Below are 25031 nucleotides of genomic sequence, written 5' to 3' on the forward strand. Positions count from 1 at the left end.
TTATCATCGAGCCAAACGCGCCAAATCCGCCCATTTCTGGGTTTGCTCTGCGTGAAAGTTGTTTTCTTCACTCCAAATAAGAATTCCGCGGTCACGCCGCGCGCTGTGAGCTACCTGAGCACATTCTTCAGAGGCAAAGTGGACATTTTGAGTATGGAGGCACGTCGCTGTGGTTTGAGAATAATGTGCCAGCAGCCTTTTAGGAAAAGTGTCTTCAATAATGCATAAGGTGCCGCACGGTGAGTCAGGCAGAGAGGCAGGGCCGCCGGAACTCACTGTCTCGCTGGGCTCTCCTGCGCACCGCTGTGCGTGTGGCTCTGGAAGGGCTGACGCCTGAGGGGTTTCAGCGCGTCTCGGGGCAGCAGCACCACAGCCACCCTGTCAAAAGTGCTGCACACACACGCACACACACACATAGGCGGAGAGCGCGTGGCAGCTTCGGCAGCTCGGAGGGTGAGGGGTGCTGCAGGAGGAGGCGAGGGGGGAGTCGGGGAGCATCAGAGAAGATGTAGGGTGGATGGGAACGGAGGGGCCGGCCGGCCTTCGGAGGCCTGACCCCGGCTGCTCCGTGCACGCTTTGAAAAGAGGCTGCAGTGGTATCCAGCCAAAGATTCAGCCTTTTGTCTTTTTCTTATTATCACCACAAAAACTGGATCAAATACTAAAGCACCAACACTTTAATGTAAGAAGGTGCCACAGTAAATGCTAAATAAGTAACACTGAACATATTTTGCATTCGAAAAGGAAACCCACTTAAAAAAAAAAAAATCAAAGGCTTCTTTAAAAAGATATTCCTGTCAGCACTGAGGTAAATATAGCAACAAAGTCGCTAAATGCAACAGTCAGACAGAGAATATTTGGTAACGAAACACGAGCAAAAAGGCAACGACCGTAACTATAAACGTTAGATAGGCTGTGTTTCATTTCCGAATGCAGATTTCTCATTTCAGTCTTTTTAAACTGTGGAAGAATTTTAACCAGTGGGGTTGGGTGAAAATTGCTGTTTTCGTAGCGGAGCGGTGCTAAAGTTTCACATATTGGTAATAATTTATCACATCTGCGGTGGAAAAACAAGCCCCCAAACAAGCTGAGGTTGTGTTAGCTGAAACGCTGTTTGTGAGGGAGCAGAGCCGCGGCTCCGCGCCATCTGAGCGCGCCCAGCGCTAGCAGCAGGCTGCGCTCCGCCCGTTAGCTTCCTGCGGTCCTTATTAAGAGATCATATGAGCCTGCTGATTGAAGGAGGTGACATTTTAAGAAGTGTGGAACAGCGACGTGATGGAGCGACTGAGGAGAACCCCAGGGAAGCTTCGCGGGCCTCAGCGCTGCTGTGCTCTAAAGCCGGCTGTCATATTTGCCTTTATTCCTGAGGACAGAGGCCTTATTGGCAGGTTGTTAGCAGGAAAGATTAGCGGTTAGTGGAAAAGCAGGCAGACAAATCTGGTCGTGTTTTTTTTTTCTTTCTGAAACCGATCCAGCTTCTATCTTTATCCGTCTTTCATCGGTTTCCTCCTGTCTTTCCGCCCTTCTTTCTCCCGCAGCCTCGCTTCCCTCTCACCGAGACACTGGTGGGGAATAAGAAGCAGGCAGCATCGGAGAAGATGAAAGTAGGTAGAGACAGGACATAAGCTGGGTCAGAAATCGCCCTTGAAAGTGCATCAAATGCGTGAAATTAAAAATGAAAAGGGAGGATCTAGCTCAGCGGCGTGCTCATAATTATTCCACCTTTCTGCAGGCAGAGGACATCGTATGTAGACCTGAAATGGAAATATTTGTTTTTAATGTTAGCAAAGTTGTTTAACGATACGACGACGTTTGAGTGCTGCCCCCTGTGGGCCACGATGCTGCTCAGCTCTCAGATGGTACTCAAGGTGGGGAAATAATTGGCGTAATTTGAGATTTCGGGACAATAGTGGTGCGACAAAAAGTGCAGATTGGAAGCGACTCGGTTTGTTGGTTTGATGTCATGCATGATTTAAAGTGCTTCCCTGCAGGACTGCGGGAGGGAAAGTGGCTGCGGTAATATTTCCCCGGCGGTTTGGAGGAACACTCAGTGACGCTCGAGTGGCCCCGGGGATGAAATGGAAGGAGACACCGTGGTCTCCGTGGACGAGGCGAGCGCTCAGGTGCAAGGGTGGTGTGTTCGGGCGGGTGTGATGAACTCGCCAGCCAACAGGAGTCTCCGCTGGATTGACTGGGCGACGTGAAAAATTCATGCGTCTGGCTGTAAGGAAATAAAATCGGCCTCGCAGCCCTGCCGGTCGCCGCGGTCAGGTCGCAGTTCGCTCCCGGCGAAACCGGTTTGACCTGGATTCTTCGCTGCTTTTAAATCGGACAATTTCAAGCTGAAAACAGATTTTTTTTTTCATTTAAAACCTTTTCAGTGTGAGTCATTTTCAAGATCCACACGGACCAATCTGTGGTTGCCAGGCGATAGAATCGAACCCGAGGCTTCCGCAAGCGCGCGCTGGCCAAACCTTCTGAGAACATGTTTATTTTCACCTCTGGACGTGCTGTTAGAAGCAAGAAGTCTCGCTTTTTGGTCATTTAATGGGTGAATCTTGAGTCATCACTTTTTTCAAGGCTAATTAATAAAGCGTTTGTAAGGTTTCCTGCACTCTAGTTGGACTTTTATTCTGGTTGCACCTTAAAAATATCACCTTTTCCCAGCAGCCCCCCCTCCCAGCACTCTTCCTGTAAGGCGGTGCTGGCGCTGCACTAAATCCTGAAGAATTTCCGACTTCCTGCGGGCGCCTCGTCCGCCGTCCTCGGACCCTGATCGATGGTGGGAGGACGGCACTCGCGCTGACATAAAGCTTCCCTTAGTTAAAATGCACATGCGCGCTCCCTCCCGCCGCTCCCCTCTTCCTCGCCCTCAGCCCGTCTCCTCGGGGTGATGGAGCAGGGAGGAGTAATGAGCGGAAGGGACCGCTGAGTCCAGAACGGCGGGCTTATAACGACCCCGCTTTTGTGATCTCGATAGCTTGTTAGCAGAGCCGCAGCATCGCTTGTTGTCTCATTAGCCAGGAGTTGAACCTTCTTCATCCGGAGCTTCCACACAAACGGGCACACATGGGGAGACATTTTGGCCACCTCTTTAGTCTCCTCCTTAACGTGCTAATATTATGTCTCTTAATGAGAACAGGGAGCTCGGTGCCAAGAGTTTCTCTGGATAATTAGCTGCTCCCTCACCTGCTGACATCACCCCCACTGACATTCTTCCATTTTACATTTAAGGTGTTTCATTTCCTTCTCACTCCAACCTCCCTCCCCCGCCCTCGCCTATCCCGACACCCCCTCCTCGCGATCTATCATGTGCATCGGAAGGTTGGGCGTATTCCTTCTGAAAGGATGGATATTTATATTTGAACTCTGTGTTTTTCTGCATTTGCCTTAAGGGCAGCTTCTTAAACGCTGCGACCAATAATCAGGGATATTTTTCATCTCGGGATGTCGTGTTTTTCAACACTTTCTGTTTATGGTTCTGTTTACCGCAGCATCAAAGGACCTTGTTTTCCCTTCATGTGCGTTTTACTTCTCTGTATAGGACGCTGCCGAGTCTCTGCTTCTGACCCCACTGTTTGTTTCAAGGCTTGGGTTTCCTTCCTGCAGATTGGCGTAGTTTACATGCAGGTCAAACATTCAAAGTCACCTCATTTGTGCTGGTTTCTTGTCAGAACTCAGATTTTATAGCTCTGACGCACAGCGCTGCTCCGTCGCTGCTTTCATCCGACCCTGGTGGGCTTAAGCCGCAGCCCGGCTGCGTCTGGAAGCCTTCACAGGCTTCAGCTCTCTGGTGCGGGTAACCGGGTTCCTGCTGCGTTTCTGGCTGGTGCACGCTGGCTTTCAACAGCTGAATTTAAAAGACCATTAAAGGTCAATTTGACAATAAAAGATAGGAAAAATCGAAGAACCTGGTAAAACAGATGGAAAAATCTGACTTTTCTTTCTCAAGAAGCAGAACGAATAATAGGCACAAACATTGGTGAAGGGATGGATGGATGGATGGATGGATGGATGGATGGATGGATGGATGGGTGGGTGGGTGGGTGGATGAGTGGATGGATGGATGGATGGATGGATGGATGGATGGATGGATGGATGGATGGATGGATGGATGGATGGATGAAAGGGTGGGTGGATGGATGGGTGGATGGATGGTTAGATGAGTGGGTGGATGGATGGATGGATGGATGGATGGATGGGTGGATGGATGGTTGGATGAGTGGGTGGATGGATGGATGATGGATGGATGGATGGATAGATGGATGGATGAGTGGGTGGATGGATGGATGGATGGATGGATGATGGATGGATGGATGAGTGGGTGGATGGATGGGTCGGTGGATGGATGGATGGATGAGTGGGTGGATGGATGGATGGATAGATGGATGGATGAGTGGGTGGATGGGTGGATGGATGGGTCGGTGGATGGATGGATGGATGGATGGATGGATGGATGGATGGATGGATGGATGGATGGATGGATGGACAGGGGGCCGCAGGCATCGAGCAGCCGTCGTGCCGCATCCTCAGCCAAAGTTCTCATGTGTCAGATCCTCATGTGCTGGAGCTGCTGTATATTCACACTCTCCCCACCCCCCCTCTCCCCCCTCTCTCCCCCCCTCCCCCCTCTCTCCCCCCCTCCCCCCTCTCTCCCCCCTTTCCCCTCTCTCCCCCCTCTCCCCCCTCTCTCCCCCCTCTCCCCCCTTTCCCCTCTCTCCCACCTCTCCTGTCTCTCCCCCCTCTCTCCCCCCTTTCCCCTCTCTCCCCCCTCTCTCCCCCCTCTCTCCCCCCTCTCCCCCCTTTCCCCTCTCTCCCACCTCTCCTGTCTCTCCCCCCTCTCCCCCTCTCCCCCCTCTCTCTCTATTATTCGCAGTGCCAGAACGCCACCCATGAAGCTCGCCATGATTGACAGTCAGGCAAGCTGAGACCCGTCAGTCTTCGTGCTATCAGCGTGTCAGAGGGCCGTCTTCTCATTGCCTCCCCCCTCCTCCTCCACCTCCTCCCTCCCTCGCTCCTCTCTGGTGGTCTTGTGGATGGTCCAGAGTCGCCCTCAGCGCCGCTCACCTGCTACGCAGAGACAACAAACCCAGGAGCCTTCTCGTCTGGCATGTTTCCTCCCTCCAGCTGAGTTGCATCAGGTGGAAGGACAAGAGAGATCTTTTACCCCGCGTCTCCTGGAGAAGGAGCAGAGAGGAGCAGTCATGCGTCTCCATCTGGTGCTGATGCTGCAGGCGCTGTGGGCCGGTCTGTGCCAGGCAGCCATGCAGCACTATCCAGCGGCGTGGGGCCACTACGACGTCTGCAAGTCCCAGGTTTACTCTGACGAAGGCCTCACTTGGGACTACATGGCCTGCCAGCCAGAGGCAGCAGACATGACCCAGTACCTGAAGGTCACCCTGGATCCCCCAAACATCACCTGCGGAGACCCTCCGGAGACGTACTGCGCCCTGGTGAGTTCCAGAGGGATGAAAACACACACATTTCCGCACACGTCGGTTCCACCTGCAGAACTCAGACATCCTCATTTCTCTGGAAGGTTTTTTTCCACAGCCGGGCCCCTGAAAAGCTCGGAGTCCATTTGGGTCAGAGCTCCTGTTGTGGAAAAAAGAGACTCAAACTCTTTGAAAAATAAAAGTCAGGTGAAAAGTAATCCCGCCATTGTTATTCACAGTGCGAAGCTTTCCACTTCAGTCCGGTTTCATGAGCAAGATCCTGCTTTCCTCTTTCAAATCATCCAGCTTTTTAAATTTGCCTTCAGCCTTCGGGGTCATGTGACCTCACTTATCGCACAGGAGGCGGCGAATTGTGAGTCAAACTGGAGGAAAACGCCTGTGACCCGAGGTTTACGTTTCCAGTCGGATCAATGTGGATTAGTCATGTTCTCCGGAGGAGTGAACGTGTTTGGAGCGCCGCATTTAAAGCTCCGTTTCAGTTATTCTCATGTTACTGGTCCTGGTCCACCAAAGGGGGGGGGAGCTTTGGCTGCAAGTCAAATCCATTGAAAACTATTATTAAGCTAAAACTATCTAATTATTAAGTGTGGGAACTCATTCCAGGAAGATTTTTGGCTTCGCGCGGCCAAACCGTGGTGGCTTCAGTCCAATTAGGTCCTGAGCTCAGTATCTGTGGAAAAGTGGCTCATTATTAGAGCACAGATTCCATCCAGGGCCACCTTTTACACTCAATCATGCAATTTATGCAGCAGTGTTGTTTACCTAAATGGACCCAATGACCTTCAACCTTTGGCTACTTTGGACTCTTAGAAAACTGCTGTTGCCAAAGTTTTGAAGCTTCTTCTTCAGAGTATATTGAAAAGTCAGTTACGATGTCGCTGTGCGTTAGTTCTAGGCTAGTTTATTTTCCAAATCTAAATACATTATTATATACGATTCAGATTTAAAACACACAGAACCTTTGGTCCATGAGGTCGTCTGCACGTGTACATCATCTCCATCACTTAATACTGTAGCTTGGGAACTTTAAAGTTAGCGTAAGCATCGCTACACATCGCGTGTGTGTCTGTTGTGAGCTAAGCAGACGGCTCGGTTGAAGTGGCGTTTGTAAAGTTCAAGCGCTGCACTTTCTGCACATCCCGCCGTAATGACAATCATTAATTCCTGGGGTGGCTGCAAATAAAATCACACGCGTATGAGGTCAAGTATTTAATTAGCAACCCGCCCAAGTACTTATTCCGTGTCCTTTTCACTTTGAAAGTCGCAGCTGGTTGCCTCAGATTAACGCTAAATGATGAATCCATTTTGGGCCGTTGCGCATTTCCCAGTCATCAAAGATTCTCTCTGAACAACCGCAGCTCCGAGAGCTCTTTTGATAAATAGCGAGATCTTCCAGGAAAAGTTGTAAGTTGACGAGTATAAATAGACAGAGTGCCATCAGCGCTAAGTCAGCTGAGAGACGACACAGAGGAACAGAGAGGGATTAACAAAATACAGATGACAAAGACAGCGAGCGGGTGATCAAGAGGGGAGCGAGACGGAGCCAACGCGGGGGAGACGGAAACTCTGAGGACCGCGTGCAAAGCATACAGAGGACAGAGGAACTAATATCTCCTGTGTGGGGTAGGATAGAGGCTCCGAAATGTGAATAATTCAACATGTTTTGTAGCTAATGTGTTTTATTCATAGGACACATTATTCAGCCCGACATCTCTCAGGCGCTTCTCAGAAATGCTGACTCGTGCGATTGGCCAAGGTTGGTTGAAGGCAAAGGGGAGTCAGACGGAGGGGTGAGGGCTGATGGGGTGGGATGGCATGTCTGGGAGCGCTGTCAAAATGGCATCTCGGTCTGGTTTCCTCGCCGCTGCCCCCCCACGACCTCGTATCGATCCACATTTGAACCAGACGCGTGCATTAGCTGCGCAGCGGCTGTTGATGCCTCGCTCGCCGTGTCCAAGGCTCCATTTGTAGACAGTTTTTTTTTTTAATTCCCATCGCCGTCGCTGCCAACGTCGGGACGGATCGCTCATTGCATTAGCGGGAGCTGTCGCTCTTGTGTCTCCAGCTGCTAGCACGATAGAAGCGCTTCGCTTAAACAGGCGATGGCGAGCGCCCACATTTCCTGCTCTGCTGCACTCTGCTCATCACAGATCACACCAAGCCCAGCGAAATCTGACCCCCCGCTGCTCACCAAGTGGTTTATGTTTACCTCGGGCGGTGCGTAGCTGCATATAATCACCCCGACAATTATCATTGATAGCCGGGCTCTTTTGCTTGTCAATACTCTCCTCGCCGCGCCGACAGCGGTTTGTGGGGCCGCTCGGATCATTGCAGCTTCACAGCAATTATCATTAGGTCACTTTATCAGAGAATTTCATCTCTCCGGTAATTGATTTTGCCCCGGCAGAGGCGGGTGCGTTTTAAAGCCGTGTCTCTGTTTCTGAGTGCTAAAGGTAACAGATACCACAAAGGGAGGAGGGAGACGGTCAGACGCAGCAGCTCCAGGGCGCAGCGCCTATATGAGCGTAGTTATCTCGGGTTGCGCCCCGGCATCATACACAGATACACACACAAGCGGCTACACATTCGCACAGCACTGTCCTCGGCAGCGGCTCTTTATTCTCCCTGCAGCCTGGTGACCTTTTCCACGGCAATAAGCTGGCATTCACTAAGCTCGGGCCCAGAAACCTGCGTCGTATGAAAAAGCGCCGTCTCTTTCAGCGAGATTGAGAATTCTCTTTCAGCGCCTCGGCCGGGTCGCAGCCCCGCGGACGGCTGGCGGCCAGGCAGGAGCGCAACGCAGAGGGAGAAGTTAAGGAAGGAAATATGCAGTAGAAGTCTACACCAGAAAACACAACCTATTCTAAAATAGATTAGACTTCTATCCCCTCAGTTCCTCCATCACAAAACCTACCAACCGGCATAACCGTGCATGTGTTGGCTCTCCTTTGCTGCACATTAAACATGGAAGAACCCCCTTTTAAGCTCCATAATTTAGACCGTATATCCGAAGCGTGTGTCTGTGTGTGTGTGTGTGTGTGCGTGCGCTCGCCTTTGTGTCCTCATGCATCCCCACGTACTCAATTTGTGCCATCAGTTAACAACCAGGAAATGCTGATGAGCACTGAAATCTGAGTCCCGGCTGGCTGGTGCATTTCACAGCCAATCAAATCTAAATGAGGAAACAAAGGGGGATTATTAAAAAGGCTGTGCAGCATGTGGCTTTTTCACATTCAAGTCCCAATAAAGGGTTGTTATAGTTGCTCCAGGATGAGAGGAGGTGTCTCACAATCATTTCTTCATTATTTTGGCCTCAGCAGAAACCATGTGCTGCTCCGTGTCGAGCTTTTAAAGCCCCCTCATACACGTCTACATCCTGTGTTTGCTTTAAAGTGATCAGATTAAAATTATAATAATGATAATCAAATTAAAAAACTGATTCCTTCACGTTCAGAAATGTCCCAGTATAGCTGCACCTTTAACAGGTGAAGGTGTCACAGAGAATTTGGCCAAACATTTAATAATTTCTGACTCCCTCATTAATGTCATATCATCCTATGGATACACGCATGAACCGACAGGGACGTTATTAGCACGGAAAATGACCTCAAACGCAGCGATACGTCCTCCAAAATAAACTAATCCTCATCTACAACCAGAGTTCAACTTTTCCACCCAGCCGACCAAAGCAGCCAGTCCAGACCAACCGATCTCCGAGGTAAACGGTGAATTGGGATCCTTCAAACATCCCAACGTTCCTAACCATCACACAAAAAAGAGCAAATCGGCCCCTCGCTCGCCCAGTTGGGTCACGGAACATTACACACTCACCCCACAGACTTGGACAAACAGTGATTTCTTCAGGAATCTTCCAAAAAGACCAAATGTGATTGGTTAAAGAAACAGTCCCACCCTTAATATTTGGTTTAAGGTGCATCAGGGAGCACTGCTAAACTCTGATTGGATAAAAAAATCCTGCATTTTCATACAAACATACCAGAAGCACAGCGGCCAAGAGAACAGAAATAAATGAAGCTTGGACTATTGGGGGAAAATTAAGGCAATTTCCTGGAAAGCAGGATTGGATTTTCTGTTGTAGTTGTGATTCTGCTTCTGCTTACGCTGAGGCCAGCAGGGAAGGCCTTGCTGGCCCCGACGGCCCCCCGCTGCCCATCGATGTTCTGCATATTTGTCCAGACCAAATTAAAATGGAGACAGACCGAATCATTGCTTTCACTGTATTTTTTCACTTCTCTTTTTATCAGCCTTTGGGGCAGCTCTGGGCAAATTTGTATGTGTTAATTAGGCCAAACAACCCCCAGGAAATAGTGACATCACACAGCTATAAAACCGAGTCTGTTATTTAATAGGATGACTTTGGATCTGATGAATCTAATCTAAAGAAACTGAAATCGAACGAGGGGTTCTTAGGTGAATCCAAATGAGTTGTGAACCACTGGCCTCTCAATTGACAAATTTTAGCCGTTTTCCTGGACCAGTCCAGTCAGACTCAGGTGCACCCACAAGGTCAGGGAACGTGCAACTCGCCACCCTTGATGCAGCGACGATGATCATCCCTGCAGCTAATGCAGCCTAATCTCACTGAACAAGCTTCTGCTGAGCCCAGACCAGCGCTGCGAGGGAGGCTGAATAGTGTCTAACACAGCAGAAAACCATCTGGCCAATTCTTTCCAGTAAACGTGAAGGTCATGCCCTCCGCGGCCGGCCGAGGATCTCGTGGTATTCTCTCTGACCCGTCCCGGACCATCAAGTTTGTATGAGTGTGGGACACTCCCTGAATTCTTATGGTTTATTTTTTGCCTTCCGCTTCAAGCGTCAGACTGTAGTCCAGGCGAAACGTCCATTAAACAAGTGTTGGCAGATTGTCCAACATGTCCTCTTTCCTAACCTTTCATGTTCCACCATCTGAGTTGGGGAAGAAACCGCCACATTTACAGATTCTTTCATCAGACATCGCCACCCCCGAGGCTGGTCTTGATTCATCAGCAGCTCCCTTCACTGATGGGTTCAGTACCGGGGAACTTTAGCCGCTTTTATTTCCTTGGATTAGGTGAAGTCGGAATTGAGAAAGTTGGCTGTTGTTGTGCAGAGAGAAGGTTGTGTTTACAGGAAGAAGTTGGGGAAAGTTGGTGCAACAGCCGGCGTCGCTCTGTGATGCTGCTCCGTGCGGCGGCACGACTCGTCTACCCGGGCTCCATCAAGGCGTTCACTGTTGTCTCGCCGTTTACGCTGCCACCACAGAATAGCAGCGGCTGCCTTGACTCCAGCTTCCCACCAAGTTTTCTTTCTTTGTTTTTGGAAAGTTTGGCTCCTTTTCCAGAAAGCACGAAGAGGAAAGTTTGGAGTCGCTGAAGAATCTTTTTTCACCCCCTATCAGATTTAGATGTATCCTGCTAAAGTGCCATTTGAAATATAGTTGACTTGCAAGTTTGAGACTAAATTCGATACGGGGAAGGAGCTAATGTTTCACATTGGGAAGCAAAATCATATAATTTACTCCTATTCAACTATGGTTTCCATATACTGGCACGATTAATTCCCAGGAAATTAGTATTGAATATATGTCAGTGCAGAAATAATCTCTCATAGCTCAGATTTAGCCTCTGAATATCAATATTGACTACAAGTCACCCAGAAATATCACGTTGTCTTGTTGTGGAAGCTGGATACGAGGAGCTGTGCACAACCAAGCACCAGGCCGTCACATCCCACTGCTGTGACGTCAGGACGTCTCTCCCTTTTTGTCTCACGGGGACATTTTTATTTCTCTTTTCCTGCTCTGCGGGCTTAAAATCCCTCTTGCTGTAATTGCGGCGTTTTCACATTTCGTTCATGGAAAATTCTGGGCTGGAGCAAAAATTCAGTCCAGCTCTCAAAGATTCGCACCATCCGTGTGTCGTCTGGTTCAGCAGAACCTTGAAACATTGAACACTCGGGTCAGGGGTGTGACCTCCATCCATCCAAATAATGAAGGACAACATTAATGTTGGGTTTCTCCCGCTGCAAAAACGGAATAAATTCCTTCATCCACTGGTTTATGCATGGAAATGGTCCCTACAGCTCCATCCCACTGCCTTCCACCAGCTCCCTCTGCACCAGGGGGTCCTCGAGAGCCGTAGTCCATCCAGGTTTTCTGGCCTACCAGGTAGGTTTCACCTAGGTTCCCACTTGCCTTGGTGAAAGCGGGAACTGGGCTCCACCACCCCTGCTTCCATCCTGGTGCTCCCCTTTTGCACGAATCCTCGTATTGAGGAGATCTAGAAGCGTTTTCCTTCTGAGCACCAACATCTGTGCTGTCGCACGTGTTTGATATTATGCAGAGCTGCACTGAGCTGAGAACTCCCCGAGATCCCATCTCTCATTGTGATCCACAGTGGGAGGTCAGGTGCCCCCACAGCCACCACAGACCACCTCCATCTCCTGCTCCGTGTTTCGGAGCGGAGGGGCCTCCCGCCCCCATCAGCAGAAGAGACAGCAGCTTCTGTTTCCTGCACACGAGTCTCTGCTCCTGTTTCGTCTCCGTCTACATCCGCCGTTGCTCGCAGCTTTAGATGAAACTTCCCTATTTTGGGATGCGACGCCGCCATCTCTGTGTGTGCCTCACACCGTTGCCTCGGCGACAAAGAAGAAAAACCTGATGTTAGCGCTAAATCTGCCTGGCTGGATTCTCATTCTTCCTTACAGTAACGACAGTGAAATCCAGCTGCATTTTAATCAACTGTCTCAGGATAACGCTAAAAATTCACACTGTGGGTTTCAGATGCGCGTCAGATGTAGGCCGCCTGTCTGGGGATCAGTTTGGTGCGACATATCCGTGTCATCTTGCAGCTTAGAGCTGAAGTGTTAAGAATGGCTGTTTTCTCTATTTGAGACAGTTTGAAAATAAGCTGCGTCTGCAAGAAGAATTATTAAAAGGCTGCTGCTGCTGTTGGAAACCCAGCGCAGGTGAGGGACTGAAGCGCGCGACCGTTCAGGCCTGTTCTCACCCACAGCTGTCAGAGCAGCATCCATGTTTCCACAAGCCCAATCGCGCATTGGTCAGTACTTGCTAAGGAATTGTGGGGGATTTGGACACAAATGCAGGCTCAATGCTCTGCAACCTTAACGCCATTCACCACAGGTTGTGAGTCTGAAGCAGGTTTTCTCCTCCTCCTGCTCCTCCTCCTCCTCCTCCTTCTGGGCCGCTGGTTGTGTGAAATATGAAGCTGCACATTTCACTCTGACAGCCTTTGAAAGTGACTCCTCTGTTGCTGTGATTGACAGCTCTCAAAGCAAAAGATCTGTTGTGTCAGGCCAACACCAACTACAGGGCAAACTCTGAATCGATAGCAATGCGATCAGTGATGGAAATTGAAAGCTGAATCTGAAGGCTGAGCACCCCCCTCCTCCTTCTGTTTCAACCTCATTGTCAGTCGGTTTTGTTTTATTTTCCTTTTTTTTAAAAGTCTGGCTGAGCCGAGCAGCGTCGCAGCTTGGACAGAGCAGAACGTCTATTTCCTGCAAACTCAGAAGTCAAGATAACGGCTCAATAATGAAATATTAAATAAAATATGATGCCTCTCCTTGAAATCCCTGCATGTAACTGATACATTTGGATATTAAGAGTATGTAAATTGAGTTTACAATTTAGAGAGCACTCAGATGGCTCCTGGTGCGGCCCTCCTGGGTCGCTATGGAGGCCCAAACCCAGCAGAGGGAACCGGAACAGTCAGCACTCAAAACAAAGGGCTGCAACATGTGCCTGCTTCATTAGGGCGGGGGATAACCAGTAGAGCAGCTCATTTTGACATAAATCTGTAGTTATTGTCCAGGCCAGACCATCCACTCCCCATTTCAGAACGTACCCGCAGGCTTTTCCTTAATAAGAAATCTCCCTGATTAAGCCAAGGTGCCGGTTCCCCTTCATGGAGAAAAGGAAAAGAGAGGCCGAATTTAACTGGAGGGGAGGCAGTTACTGAAAAACCATGATGGATATTGAGATGTTCGCATTTTATTAACTGGAGTCAGGACAGATAAAAGAATTGGTAAATTGGTTGTAGAGCTTCGGTGTCTGTAGGCCTCTGGCCCGGGGCTACAGGGATACAGACACTTGGCATTTCAATCTCCTCATCTCCCAGGCCATCCACTCCAGCGACTGTCAGCCTCAGTCCAATGCACCTCTAATTAGCCACTCGTTTTATTTCCTCTGGCTGCTAAACTAGTTTCAGCTCCTTTCCACCCAGCCCCACTGTCTGAAAAGTAAGCATGTTGAAACGCGCTCCCATGAGGTCCCAGCCGGTCAGAGAAGCGTCGTATGACAAGGAGCAGTTGCTAATCTGCTCAGTCTGAAGGGCTGAGATGCATCTCAGCTCCTCTCTGTGTGCACATCAGAAGCTCCTTATGAAATTATTGAGTCGGACCAGCCGGGCGTTCCCTGTCACTGTGGGACGCACGCTGTTGTCGCGCACGTTGAAGGCCCCCTTTGAACGAGATGCGGCGTGGCGTTGAGCTATTCCCCTGCTGTAAACAGGAGGGCATTATGCCAAGCTGCAGACATTGTGGCGCGCGGCGTTGGCGTTTGATATCATCGTCCTCGCCTGAATTCCCCTGAATCCCATCAATGGTGGATTTTGCACTTGTGATCACTAAAACGGTGGCGTTTTGACTAAAAGAAATAGGCATGAATCACAGAACCGTTGAGGGAAATTGTGGATGCGCAACTCGAACTGCAGTTCCCAACGACGGGAAACAAACTATCTTAGGCTAAAGATCCTAAATCTTGTGGATCATTCACAAAAGGGTGGAAACTGTGGAGATATTTAAACAGCAGCTGACTATTCCTGATCCACATCTACAACAGAATCCTGGAACTAATTGGAAGCAGGAAAGTCTTTGCCGAGAGCCCCGGGGAGGGTTGATGGAATGTTTACATCATTAATGTAGTTATTTACTCCACTGCATTCTTTCTTTCCCAAGACAAACGGCCGATCATTATAAAAGTATCCCCGATAATGAGCGGCGTGATAAACGATAATGCTGATAAGCGTGAGCCGCTGTCTGGAACCATTAAAATGCGACTGCGGCCCACCACACTGTCAGTCAGGCACCGACCGAACCAATAAAAGCACTTTGGCTGGTAATTCTGTAGTTTTTGACTTTGCTTCAATTTGTTTAATTCCCACTACAGTTGATTGGAACATTGGGAGCACATATAAAGGACTCAGCAGCCCTCGACAAGATGCTCCCTCTGGTGGGGACTTGAGTCATCATTAATCATTTTTACTCGCATTAAATGATGTAAAGTAAAGATTAGCAAGTATTTGTACATCTAAAGAAAATGAATTTAGGATTCAAAGTGTAATAATCTTGGATCGATGATTACTATTGACGGATATTTGAATGAGTCAAACCTTTTTGATGCTGATGTTTATTTTTGGAGGTCCGAAGAGGCAACTATCAGACGACAAAAACAAGGGAAAACAAGCCTATTCCTATCTTTTACCGTGGTGTCAGTGATATTACAGCTAAAAACTTGGCTGGAGCTGGTTCATTGCTGCCTTTGAACCTTTGGAAGTGCTTCTGGGAAACAGATCATAAGAGCCAGTGCACGTCTTTGTGCGTACTGGTGTATTTGTGACTGTCTCGCTGTGTATCCGGGTGCCATGTGGCACCGAGCGACTCAGATTAGCTCTGCCAAGAGATAAAAACAGAGGGTAAGCCGCTCGCTGCACCAGCCTTCTGGATTTCACCTCTGAATAGTCATTGTTGCGAACTGTAGCTCTGCTCTTTCTGAATCTCACAGCGCCCTTTATTGATTAGAAACAGCATATTTATGGAAAATAGTTTAAACTAGATTATCGATGGCATAGCGCATGAAAGACAAGAAAAAGTGAAGTGAATCACATTAGGGGTGAAAACTGTACGGTGATTAGGAATATTAGCACATAATAGGCTGCTGTAATTGCTTTGATTATATAAGCACTTTAATCTCTACTCCTTTATACTGTTATACGCCCACAGCGAGATGCTGTTCGTATGATTTATTATTTCAGATCACAGAATGGTGAAATAAATCAAGCCTGCCTCCTGAAGTGAAGCTGTTAGACTGTTGTGCTGACTGGATGAGTCCTTTGCAGATTTTGGCTGGTAAAATGTTGGCACAACCCAGCATCCAGGTCTAATAGGAAGGCAGTGCCTGCTGGGAAGTGTAGGCGGAGGCTGGCATATGGCTCAGTGTGCTGACAGGTTTCTGCTGCACCAGTGCTTGTCCTTGTTATACTGCCTGTACAGGTAGGGGTTGTTACTGGGTTGATGTTGCCTCATTACTGGATGCCATCAGATACTAAAGAGTGAAACCCAAGTACCGACCCCTGTGGGACACCACATGTCACCCAAAAATTCTGTTTTTAATCATATATTGGTCTCCAGGATACTGCGGAGGTTTCACGGATGAGTTCACTGAATATGACTATAAAGTCATATAAAGGATGATGTCTTTATCCTTAAAGTAACATTGTTCAAGCTGGAATAAGGAGTTAACCAAGGCCAGTCAACACTACTTTGCTGATATTATTGATGAGAATAACAGTCTAAAACTGTATTTGACATGGTTGAAAAACTCACAGACCCACCTAAATTGAGTGTGCCAGAGCTCCTCTGTACAGAAAAATGCAATGAATTCTTCAATGGAACAAAATCAATGAGACAAAATATTGACAAAGTCCAAGTAGACAATGCAGTGAATCACTCCCAGAAACTGCCAAGAAACAACTCAAGAGCCTTGTCTGCGTCTACGGCGGTGGACCAGCGATCTATAGAAGAACGATTCAACGATTCAAAGGTCGCTTCATTCTGGCACATTTCCCTAAACTCTGAAAGAGAACTCTCCCAAAACTGGTCAGCGATGCTTCTGTCGTAACCAACTACAGACCAAATCTTCCTTTTATAGCCAAGATTACAGAGAAAGTGTATTTAATCGACTTGGATATTTCTTGAATTCAAACGCACTCTTTGATACCTTTCAATCGGGCACTCACACGGGCAGGGTGACAGTTCTGGTCTTTGTGGATCTAAGTGGTCTACGTGCTGCGGAACATACTGTTAAACAGGCTGGAAACGTGGGCAGGCCGTCAGCGGAATGGTTCAGGTCGCACTAATTAGTGGAGTTATTTTAGGACCATTTGGGTTGTGAATGCGACCGAGCGGAGATGATATGTGGGGTCCCACAGGGGTCGTTCCACGGGCTTCTTTTGTTTCATTTGTACAATGCCTAATCCCACAGAGCGCTAATGTTGGGTATGGCAGCTATGCAGGTGATACCCAAATGTGTCCAGCACTTTCTCCACACGTCCAATGAAGCCCCGGTTGTATTGATGGGCCTCAGCACAGCTGTGATCTGCTCGCTAGCTTGAGTTAGCCCATTCAGATTTGAAGAAGCTTCCTGAATGAGAAAAGGCTTCCATTCGAGTTCTCGCTAAACCTTAATGGATCAAAACGAATCCAAACCTTTTTGTTGGCAAACACCAAGACATGCATGGCCTACAGTGGTCCGGAAATCAGAGTAAAAATGGACGCAGGTGTTTCCCACCATGTTTCTATCAGGGACGCCTGGTCTCTGGCCGCTCTGGACCCATAGCGGCACTTTCATGGGCACATAAAATTTTTGCTGCAGCTCATTATCTTATTGCTTAATGTTCCAGCTCCCATCATGAGTGTCCCTCCTCACTCTTTAGAGCAATTGGTCAGAAAACTGGTTTCTCACCTTGGAATGTCAACGTTAGGAAGATTGGCAGTAATGACTGCTATGCGCACCACGAGCGCGCGTGTGGGTCAGTGCAGCTGCGCTCTTCTAAAGTAATGTCTCATTTTACTGCACTTCCCGAGGAAGCAGAGTTATCCAAGCAGGACCGGTTGAGATGTTTAAGACATTTAATAAGCTGGGAATGAGACACAGCTGCCTCATAGCGAGAGGGTTCGATTCCAGGTGTTTCTATGGAGTCTGCATGTTCCTCCTGTGCCTCTGTGGGGTTTTTCCGGCTGCCCCAGTTTCCTCCCACAGTTCGGACATGCACGTTAGGGTGATTGGAGACTAAAAATTGTCCCTCGTGTGACGGAATGGTGTGTGTCTGGGGATGAAGTGGCTACCCCTCCAGGGTGTCATCCTGCCTCCCAGTGGGACAGAATCCAGCACCCCTGGCGATGGAAGGACGGACAGAGGGAAACGGCTAAATATTTCCCAAAACCCTAGCTTCAGGAATATCGTCTTCCAATCACACAGACACGGTTGCTCCTCTGTATCTCCAACATCTCTACATTTGCCTGTGATGATCTTCGAGTCTTTCTACCCCTCCTCTGGGCCATTATCATACCATCATGTACCGCATGAATATTTACCACAGAACTTTCACTTAAAGGCCTGGAAGTCTTGTGATATATGTTTGAGTGACAGCCGCTAAACACCTCCCTCCTCCCAAACATTGTCTTTTCATATCCCCTCTGGACACTGCCTGGCTGCTTGCAGCATAATTCCAGTCCCAGCAGGTAATACCTCCTGTCACACTGACAGCTGTCATGGAGTCAGCCTCGACGCTCTTTAGTTTGCTTTTCAAATTAGCGGGGAGATATTTTCACAATGGTCTTTGTTTTTTTTCCTTCTGTGGGTAAAAAAGAGAAACGCACCCTGAGGGAAGGCAATCAGGCGCAGAGTTTTGTTCCTGCTGGAGCGGATTGACAGCGAGTTTGATTTATCATTTGCTGCAGTTTGCTGCTGCCGGCGTTGAAGTTCGGGAGGTTTCGGGTCGCATTTATCTCAAGATGCTCGATAACCCACGTTGTGCGCATTAGTGCCGTGCCGATCCTTGGATCCTTGGAACTCGGTTCCAGCCAAATTTCGAGATCGCCCATTTTTCACTCCCTGCGTGAAAGAGCCACATGTTCTCCTCAAAGCCTGAAGAAAGCAGAGCTTCAGTCCAGGTCCACCAGCAGTGAGCACAGCCTTTCCTGCTACCTGTAAATGTCTTCTGGCGCGTAAATAAAGCAATTTGCAATTTAACGACTGCAGCCGTAACCATCCGCCAGGCTTGTGTGCAGACTGAGGAGAGCATATGTAGCTTCATGTCTGCACAGACAGAGCAGCAGACCGAGTTAACGCGCAACAATAAAAACAGGAGGAGCGCTTCGATTACAAAAACACACATATTCAGCTGCTCGCAAATTAGGGCTCTTATTTAGCATTAGCATGCTGCTAAATATGGCACCGCAACGTATCATGAACTCAGCTGTTGAAATCCCTCAAAGGGAAAAACCATTACAGCAATTTAGTTCAACATTATGGCCGTGATTTCAGTTTACTACAGACTATAAACTAGTGGAAACGGAGCAACAAACAATAACAGCAAACCGGCTGAAAGAGCTGCAGGGATGAAATACACAAGCCTGGACTCAGGATTAAAGCGCTGGTTTGAGTCTGAGGGTGAAGGCTAACTCATCACACGTGTGGGAAGGGGACGGCACATGACCGCTGAAAGAGCTGGTTTATGCAAAGTGATTGGAAGGGAGGTCAGGAGCCGTCCGGCCTGAATTATTGAGAACCACCCTCGCTGCCTTCCGATCACGCCCTTCCTCCTCCCCCAGCACCTGCTGCGAAGCAGATTCAGGTTCAGCTAAAAGCACCATCTGGTCGCCACTCCTTTGTTTTTGGTCCCTGCTTTCATAAAGAACCTTCACCATCAATATTCAACAGGCAACTGATACAAAATTATTGCGTTTTTTGTGTTTTAAAACCTGCTACACGTAGTGGATGGTCAGTAATGGAATTTCAGATGTTGCACCATGTGGAATAATGCTATTCCACAGCAGCATTCCCTGTTCTGACCTCTTCTCCATCTCATTCCTGCTCTTTCCCACCTTTCAGCTGAACACCTCCAGCTCACATTTACCTTTCACACACCGGCAGCTCTCGCTAGAGAGCTAAGTCTTCAGAATCCATCAGGTCGTATCCTGACCTGTATCAAGGCTAATTAAAAGAAGAAGAAGAGAGTCTTTTTTTTACTTCAGAGTGGAGTTACGCCCCCTGCCTGGTGTCACTTGAGCATCACTTCCCACCGGCTGTGACACCGGGAATCAAGGTTCATTTTTTTGTCACGAAAAATCCATTTTAATATGGTTTGTTTTCGTTGGTTGGATGGACACTGAAGAGGTTTATTAAATCAGGTAGGCTGGCTCACAAATCCCCAAAAAGAAGTTAAAATTAGGAGGAGGTTTGGCAAAAGTAGATCTGTGTGACTGCCAACAGATTTACTCCAAGGGATTTGGTCTGGAATTATGCACACACACAGACACACACAGACACACAAAACACACGCGCGCAGGGAGAGAGTGTGTGACTCCATTTAAAATGAAATCTGGATGTGGAAGAGGTCGATCTACATAAGAATGGGTAGATCTACATAAGACACCTAATTTAAAGCTTTCTCGTCAACATTAGATCTACCAGAGATGCACCGGACAACAGCAACAGCGTCCTCCAACAGTCGTGTCTGATCCACGCAGGGAAAACGCAGCCAGGCCTCACAAGTGCAATGAAAATGAGCCGTATTGGGGCTAAAATGGGAAGTGGAGCGGCTTCCACATGGTTAGCGCTGCTGGTGTTTCTCTTCTAGCTAATGTATCTGAGGTGTAGTCACTGTTTTAACCTATTACTCTGAGCGGTCAAAGGGCCCATTTCATTGTTAGAAGCAATAACCACCCCCCCACCCCCCAGGCATCCCGTGCTTGCCTTTCCTCTCGTTTCCTCGCCAGCTCTCCCCCACCAGCACATTATCCCCTGCCAGCATCAAAACTAGGCCAGCAGGACGTGGAGGAGCCGTTTACAGGCGTAGTTGAAATGCGAGATAAAGGCTGAAGTCAAACATGCAGTGGCGGGGCACGCCGTCGTCACCCGTCTCCCAGGTTGCATCCGAGAGCTGTCGAGGCGCTCGCCTCCTGCCGTCTTTAGCGTGGTGACTGAGCATTTGTAACACCCCCGCCTGTGTCTTCCACAAATCTGTCACGGCAGATGAAATCAGCTCTCAGAGAAGGAAGAGAAGAGGTGGATGATAGAGGCGCGGAGAGCAGAAAGGGGGATATTTATTCCTGCGCTTGGCTTGGCTTTATGCTGCCGGGGCTGGTAGAATACGCTGCATCCTATAGTTTCAGTTTCTGTTTCTTTGGGACTGTTGTCAAACAGTCCCAAAGTTATTCTGGTACAGAAGTGCGGAACAGGAAGGTTGAAAATAAAGGGGAAGTTAGCGAAGCTGTTACCTTATTCAGCCGCTAACACTGTTTCAGCCTGTTAGCAGCTGGAGAGCAGCACCCTCCACATAAAGGCTGCCAGCACCGTCCACGTTTGTGCCTGTTTGGGACTAAAGTGTGTGAGTGACGCCAGATCCTGCAGGTATCCGTGTACACGTGCGCAGCCGCGGCAGAAACCAAACTTCCTCGGTCTGTCGCCAACTGGAGCTCCAACAAATCCAGTTTTATTTGTTGTCTCTGTCGCTAAAGGCTCGTAGAAACAAGAGCCGAAGTGGCACGATTGTTTTTGCCTTTAATTCCTCCCCTTTGATATTTAAAAATACTTTTGTCTCACTCGTGTTTATTTAAAGACGCTTCTTGTTGTATTAAACTGGACTTTCACCCGTTAGAAAACCGGCATCGGTTTTTGATGCTCCTGCATAAATCAGACAAATATCCAAAGCTTCAGGTATTAAACACAGCGTCGGCCCCCAGTTCTACGCTCGCGGTGCCGATCGCAGCCATCATTTCCACTTGAAAAGCTGTTAACAGTAAAACAGCATTGCGTAATAATCCCTTCCTCCCTGGAGAGTCTCCCCTGTCAAGGTCATTGCTGCATATGCTTAATTAAATGCTAACGTTTAGGTCCTTTCCTGTTGCTGTGCTGTAAATAAGGTATCGTGCATCATCGAGTTCAACGTCTCTTTGATTCCTTTCCCGAGAAGTGGTGGAGTTTGAACTGAAGCAGCAGGATTATAACATCACAGCGAGAGTCGACACTGAATGCCCTGGCATGTAAACAGCCCCCCCTTTAAAGCCGCTGGTTTCACGTGTCTCTGTAGCTCTGTCAGGTCGTCTTCACCAGCGTCAGAAATCACTGTTTCATTTATTTGAGCTATTTTGAGCGTGTGTGGTGACTCCCCGATGAGCCGAGTGTGTGTGAAGCCACCGCAGAATCAGCCTCTGCATCTAATCCCTCTTTAAAGTGGCTCGCAGCCGGAGTTTGCATCTGCTCTGTTTGGAGACAGGTTACACACACACACACACACACACACACACACGGGCTCGGCTCTGTGCGGTCTCATTAGTTTGAATCTCTTGGTTTAATTAATCACTAACAGAGTGCTTAATTCATCTATAATTTCAGCTGAGTAGAGTTGATTAGTGTAGTATTTCCCTCTGGCCCTGTTAAAGTTTCTGATTTCCTCTCTCTTTTTTGCGCCCCCCACTCCCACCACTCACTCTTTCGTCGTTTATAATGGCGGCTTATCAAGAGCTCATAGACAATCAGATGGTGGAGCACCCTTGACTCCTTTTGAGAATTGTGATTACGAGCAGCCAACAGTTGACGTTATTGTGCCAGAATCAAGTGCATCCACTCCTGGAAGCGGCTTGCTGTGTGCTGTTGGAATCCTACATTAGCTCTTTTTTGAGGGGGGGTGGATTTCTTCTCCTTATAAGTCTGATGTGATGAAGCAGAAGAAAAGGGCTACTGAAGGAAACATATACGCCGGTGCTTGTCTGCATTCTTCTGAGTGGTTCAAGACTTTCTTTTACTTGAGTCTGACGATGTGATGATGAAAATTACATGTTCCAGAATTGGATTTATTATTCGCTGCAGACAAAAGTCCTGCAGAAATATTCTGACTCTTTTAAAAAAGCACCACGTGTGTTGTTTGATTATAACATGAGGTGACGGGTTGGATCCTCGTCTTCTCTGTCCCTGTTGATGGACGCCAAGGTTTTAATCAGAGAGAGGAGATTTTTATTAGAAAGTCAAAGGAAGCATTCAAAAAGTCAATATTTTATTTGATATGTTCTTGTCGTTCCAGTCATCCGTGTCGTTCCAGTCATCCGTGTGACACACAAATTAATGTGTGTGTTCTCATACTATTTATACATCGAATACCAAAACACTCATTCTACTAGCAAAGTGGGGACACGGTTAGAATGGGGATTGGGGTTAGGGTTAGAATAAGGTGCTGGACAATGCATTACATCTATAAAAATCCTCAAAAAGATAGTAGTATAAGGATGTGTGTGTGTATGTGTGTATGTGTGTGTGTGTGTGTGTGTGTGTGTGTGTGCGCCTGTCATGTCAGGGCGTTTGAGTGTCGTGATCCTCGGAGCTCAGAGAGGAAGAGGCCCGAGCACTTTTTCCCAGGAGTCATCTGTCAATCACTTCCACAGATTTGGTGGTGAGGAAAGAGAGGAGCAGGGAGGCGACAGAGAGAAGAAAAGGAGGAATTCTTCCCGAAGAACGACTCGAAAAGACCTCGGCCATCTGACAGAGAGAGCAGACATGAATCTCAACTAGTTAAATACCCTCGTGGCGGAGGCAGAGCTTATTATTGATTTTAATCATCTGCTGAAAGCTCGATTTCAAAAAGCCTGAATAACTAAAACAGAGTCCCTCAAGATCCCAAAGTCACAGAAATCAGAGCTCAGGAGAAATCTACCAAAACAAAATGAATGCTTCAGCTTCACCAAACGGACAATAAAATCGCTGCCTTATTTGTTATGTCCCACCATGACAAAGACGCAAAGGTCACAAGCAGCTCAAAATAGTTCGAAAGGCTTTCGGAGGCTCTTCTGTCGTAACAATGCCGCATTTTTGTGCTCTGGGCTATAAATTTGTTCCCGTGGATGTAAGAAAATATTCGCTTGGACTGGAGAAAGTAAACAAATCTTGCGTAGCTGAAGACATCAGCGATATTACAGTCACGGCGGTCAAATAAAGGCAGCGCGTCGTGTTTTGACCACCTCACACAACCGCGAGCGTTCACGGCTCCTCTGGCAGCGCGTGCGAGGCCGGCGAGGGCGGGGTTTAATTCGCCTGCTGCAGCGTGGACGCCGGAACGTGCCTGACAGCTACTTTCACTCATAAACCAATTAGATCAGCCGGTTTCTGCCGCTGAGACGTGGCTGTTTGCTGTTTTTTGATGGCTGCAGACATGGCTGCAGACATCAGTGCACTCAGATAATCGACTGATGTGAATATTGGTTCCTATTGATATCAATGTATAAATAAAGGGCATGAGTAAAATGTGGGAAGAGGAGAAGACCAAGCACATGTTCTTGGGGAACATCCTAAACAGCTGCTTCACGTCTCTGGGATGGAATCAAACCAGGAGTATTTTCACTGAGCCAGTCAGTGATTTTACAGATATATAAGATACGCGTGAACAGATCGGCACCTACACTTTGTTGCCATGGCATCAGGTCAGGGGTCTGCATGTATCTGTGCAGGTGAAGGGGGAAAAATTCCCTTTCATGAGGTTAGCGTCTTAGCTTCAAGGTGACAGTGATCCACGACTCGCCCGAGGGTTTCTCTAAAGATATGAACTTCATTATATTTTTTTAAAAATGCAACAAAGAGGGAGATGATGGTGGTGGTGGTGGTGGTGGGGGGTGATGGAGACCTTCTGCTTCATGATGTCAGCGCCTGAGGGATTTCTCAGCGTAGAGATAAGGGGTGATCATGGCCACCGGCTCGTCTCAATATAAAGAGAAGGATCCCCGGGTCCTGGTGTTATCTGACAGGACAGGCCGGCCTGATTGAGAGAAGCAGCATTGCAGCAGCCAGCAAATCGATGATACCCTGGTGTATAGGCTGACTATAGGGTGTCAGCTTAATAAAAGATGAATGACACTTGAAATCAAGCTGATCTTTCTGACTTTGCCTACAAAAGCCAGTTGACGCTCCCCAGAACTGTAGGCCAGCGGCCCGGACTTCTCCGGGAATCTTTTGATTTTAATGTTGGGAAACACAACTGGGTATATTTTAAGTTCTCCTCTCCTCAGATAATCCATTATTTAGCAGCGCTTCCAAATGTGATCACTGGAATCAAAAGCGGGATCTCACATCAAAGAGAGTTTACCCAAAAGCTACGGCCGCACTCACAGACTCAGCCGGGAAGTCGGCTGAGAGGAACCAGATCTCAGTACCGGGCCGGTCAACAACGTGGCAGGGCTGATCCGGGAGGGCCTATTTTAGAAACTGGACCATGTAACCAGCTGATCCGCCCTTCCGTAGACTTAAAACACCAAGTTGACGCCACCAGAGTCCGGAAAAATGGGTGTAAAACCGTGAGAGACCTCATAGTTTCAACGATAAGCTCCTTTATTGCGTCTCACAAGGTCACAGTTTCCAACTGGACACTGAAATGGAACGCACGATAAAGTTAAATACGCCTCAAACACAAATAAACTCAAATATCCAAATGTCTCGGTGGCGTCAACGACCCCGAACTGTTCCTCTGTCTCATCGCCAGCAGTGGCGTGCGTGCAAAGCGCTGGCCCCAT

General features: G+C 48.2%; 1 protein-coding gene across 9 annotated transcripts in view; it reads left to right on the plus strand.

Moving 5' to 3' along the window:
- ntng1a (netrin g1a) overlaps nt 1–25031 on the plus strand; it is a 64639-nt gene that overhangs the window by 2899 nt on the left and 36709 nt on the right. For 7 of the 9 annotated variants that reach the window (XM_029842975.1, XM_029842974.1, XM_029842969.1 and 4 more), the window contains exon 2: nt 4877–5453. In XM_029842975.1, the coding sequence (XP_029698835.1) occupies nt 5037–5453 (417 nt within the window). In that variant the 5' untranslated portion in view covers nt 4877–5036. The remainder of the gene's footprint in view (nt 1–4876; nt 5454–25031) is intronic. The other 2 variants (XM_029842971.1, XM_029842972.1) reach the window with 1 other exon arrangement.

Source organism: Takifugu rubripes, chromosome 10 (assembly GCF_901000725.2).
Source record: "Takifugu rubripes chromosome 10, fTakRub1.2, whole genome shotgun sequence".
NCBI lineage: Eukaryota > Metazoa > Chordata > Actinopteri > Tetraodontiformes > Tetraodontidae > Takifugu > Takifugu rubripes.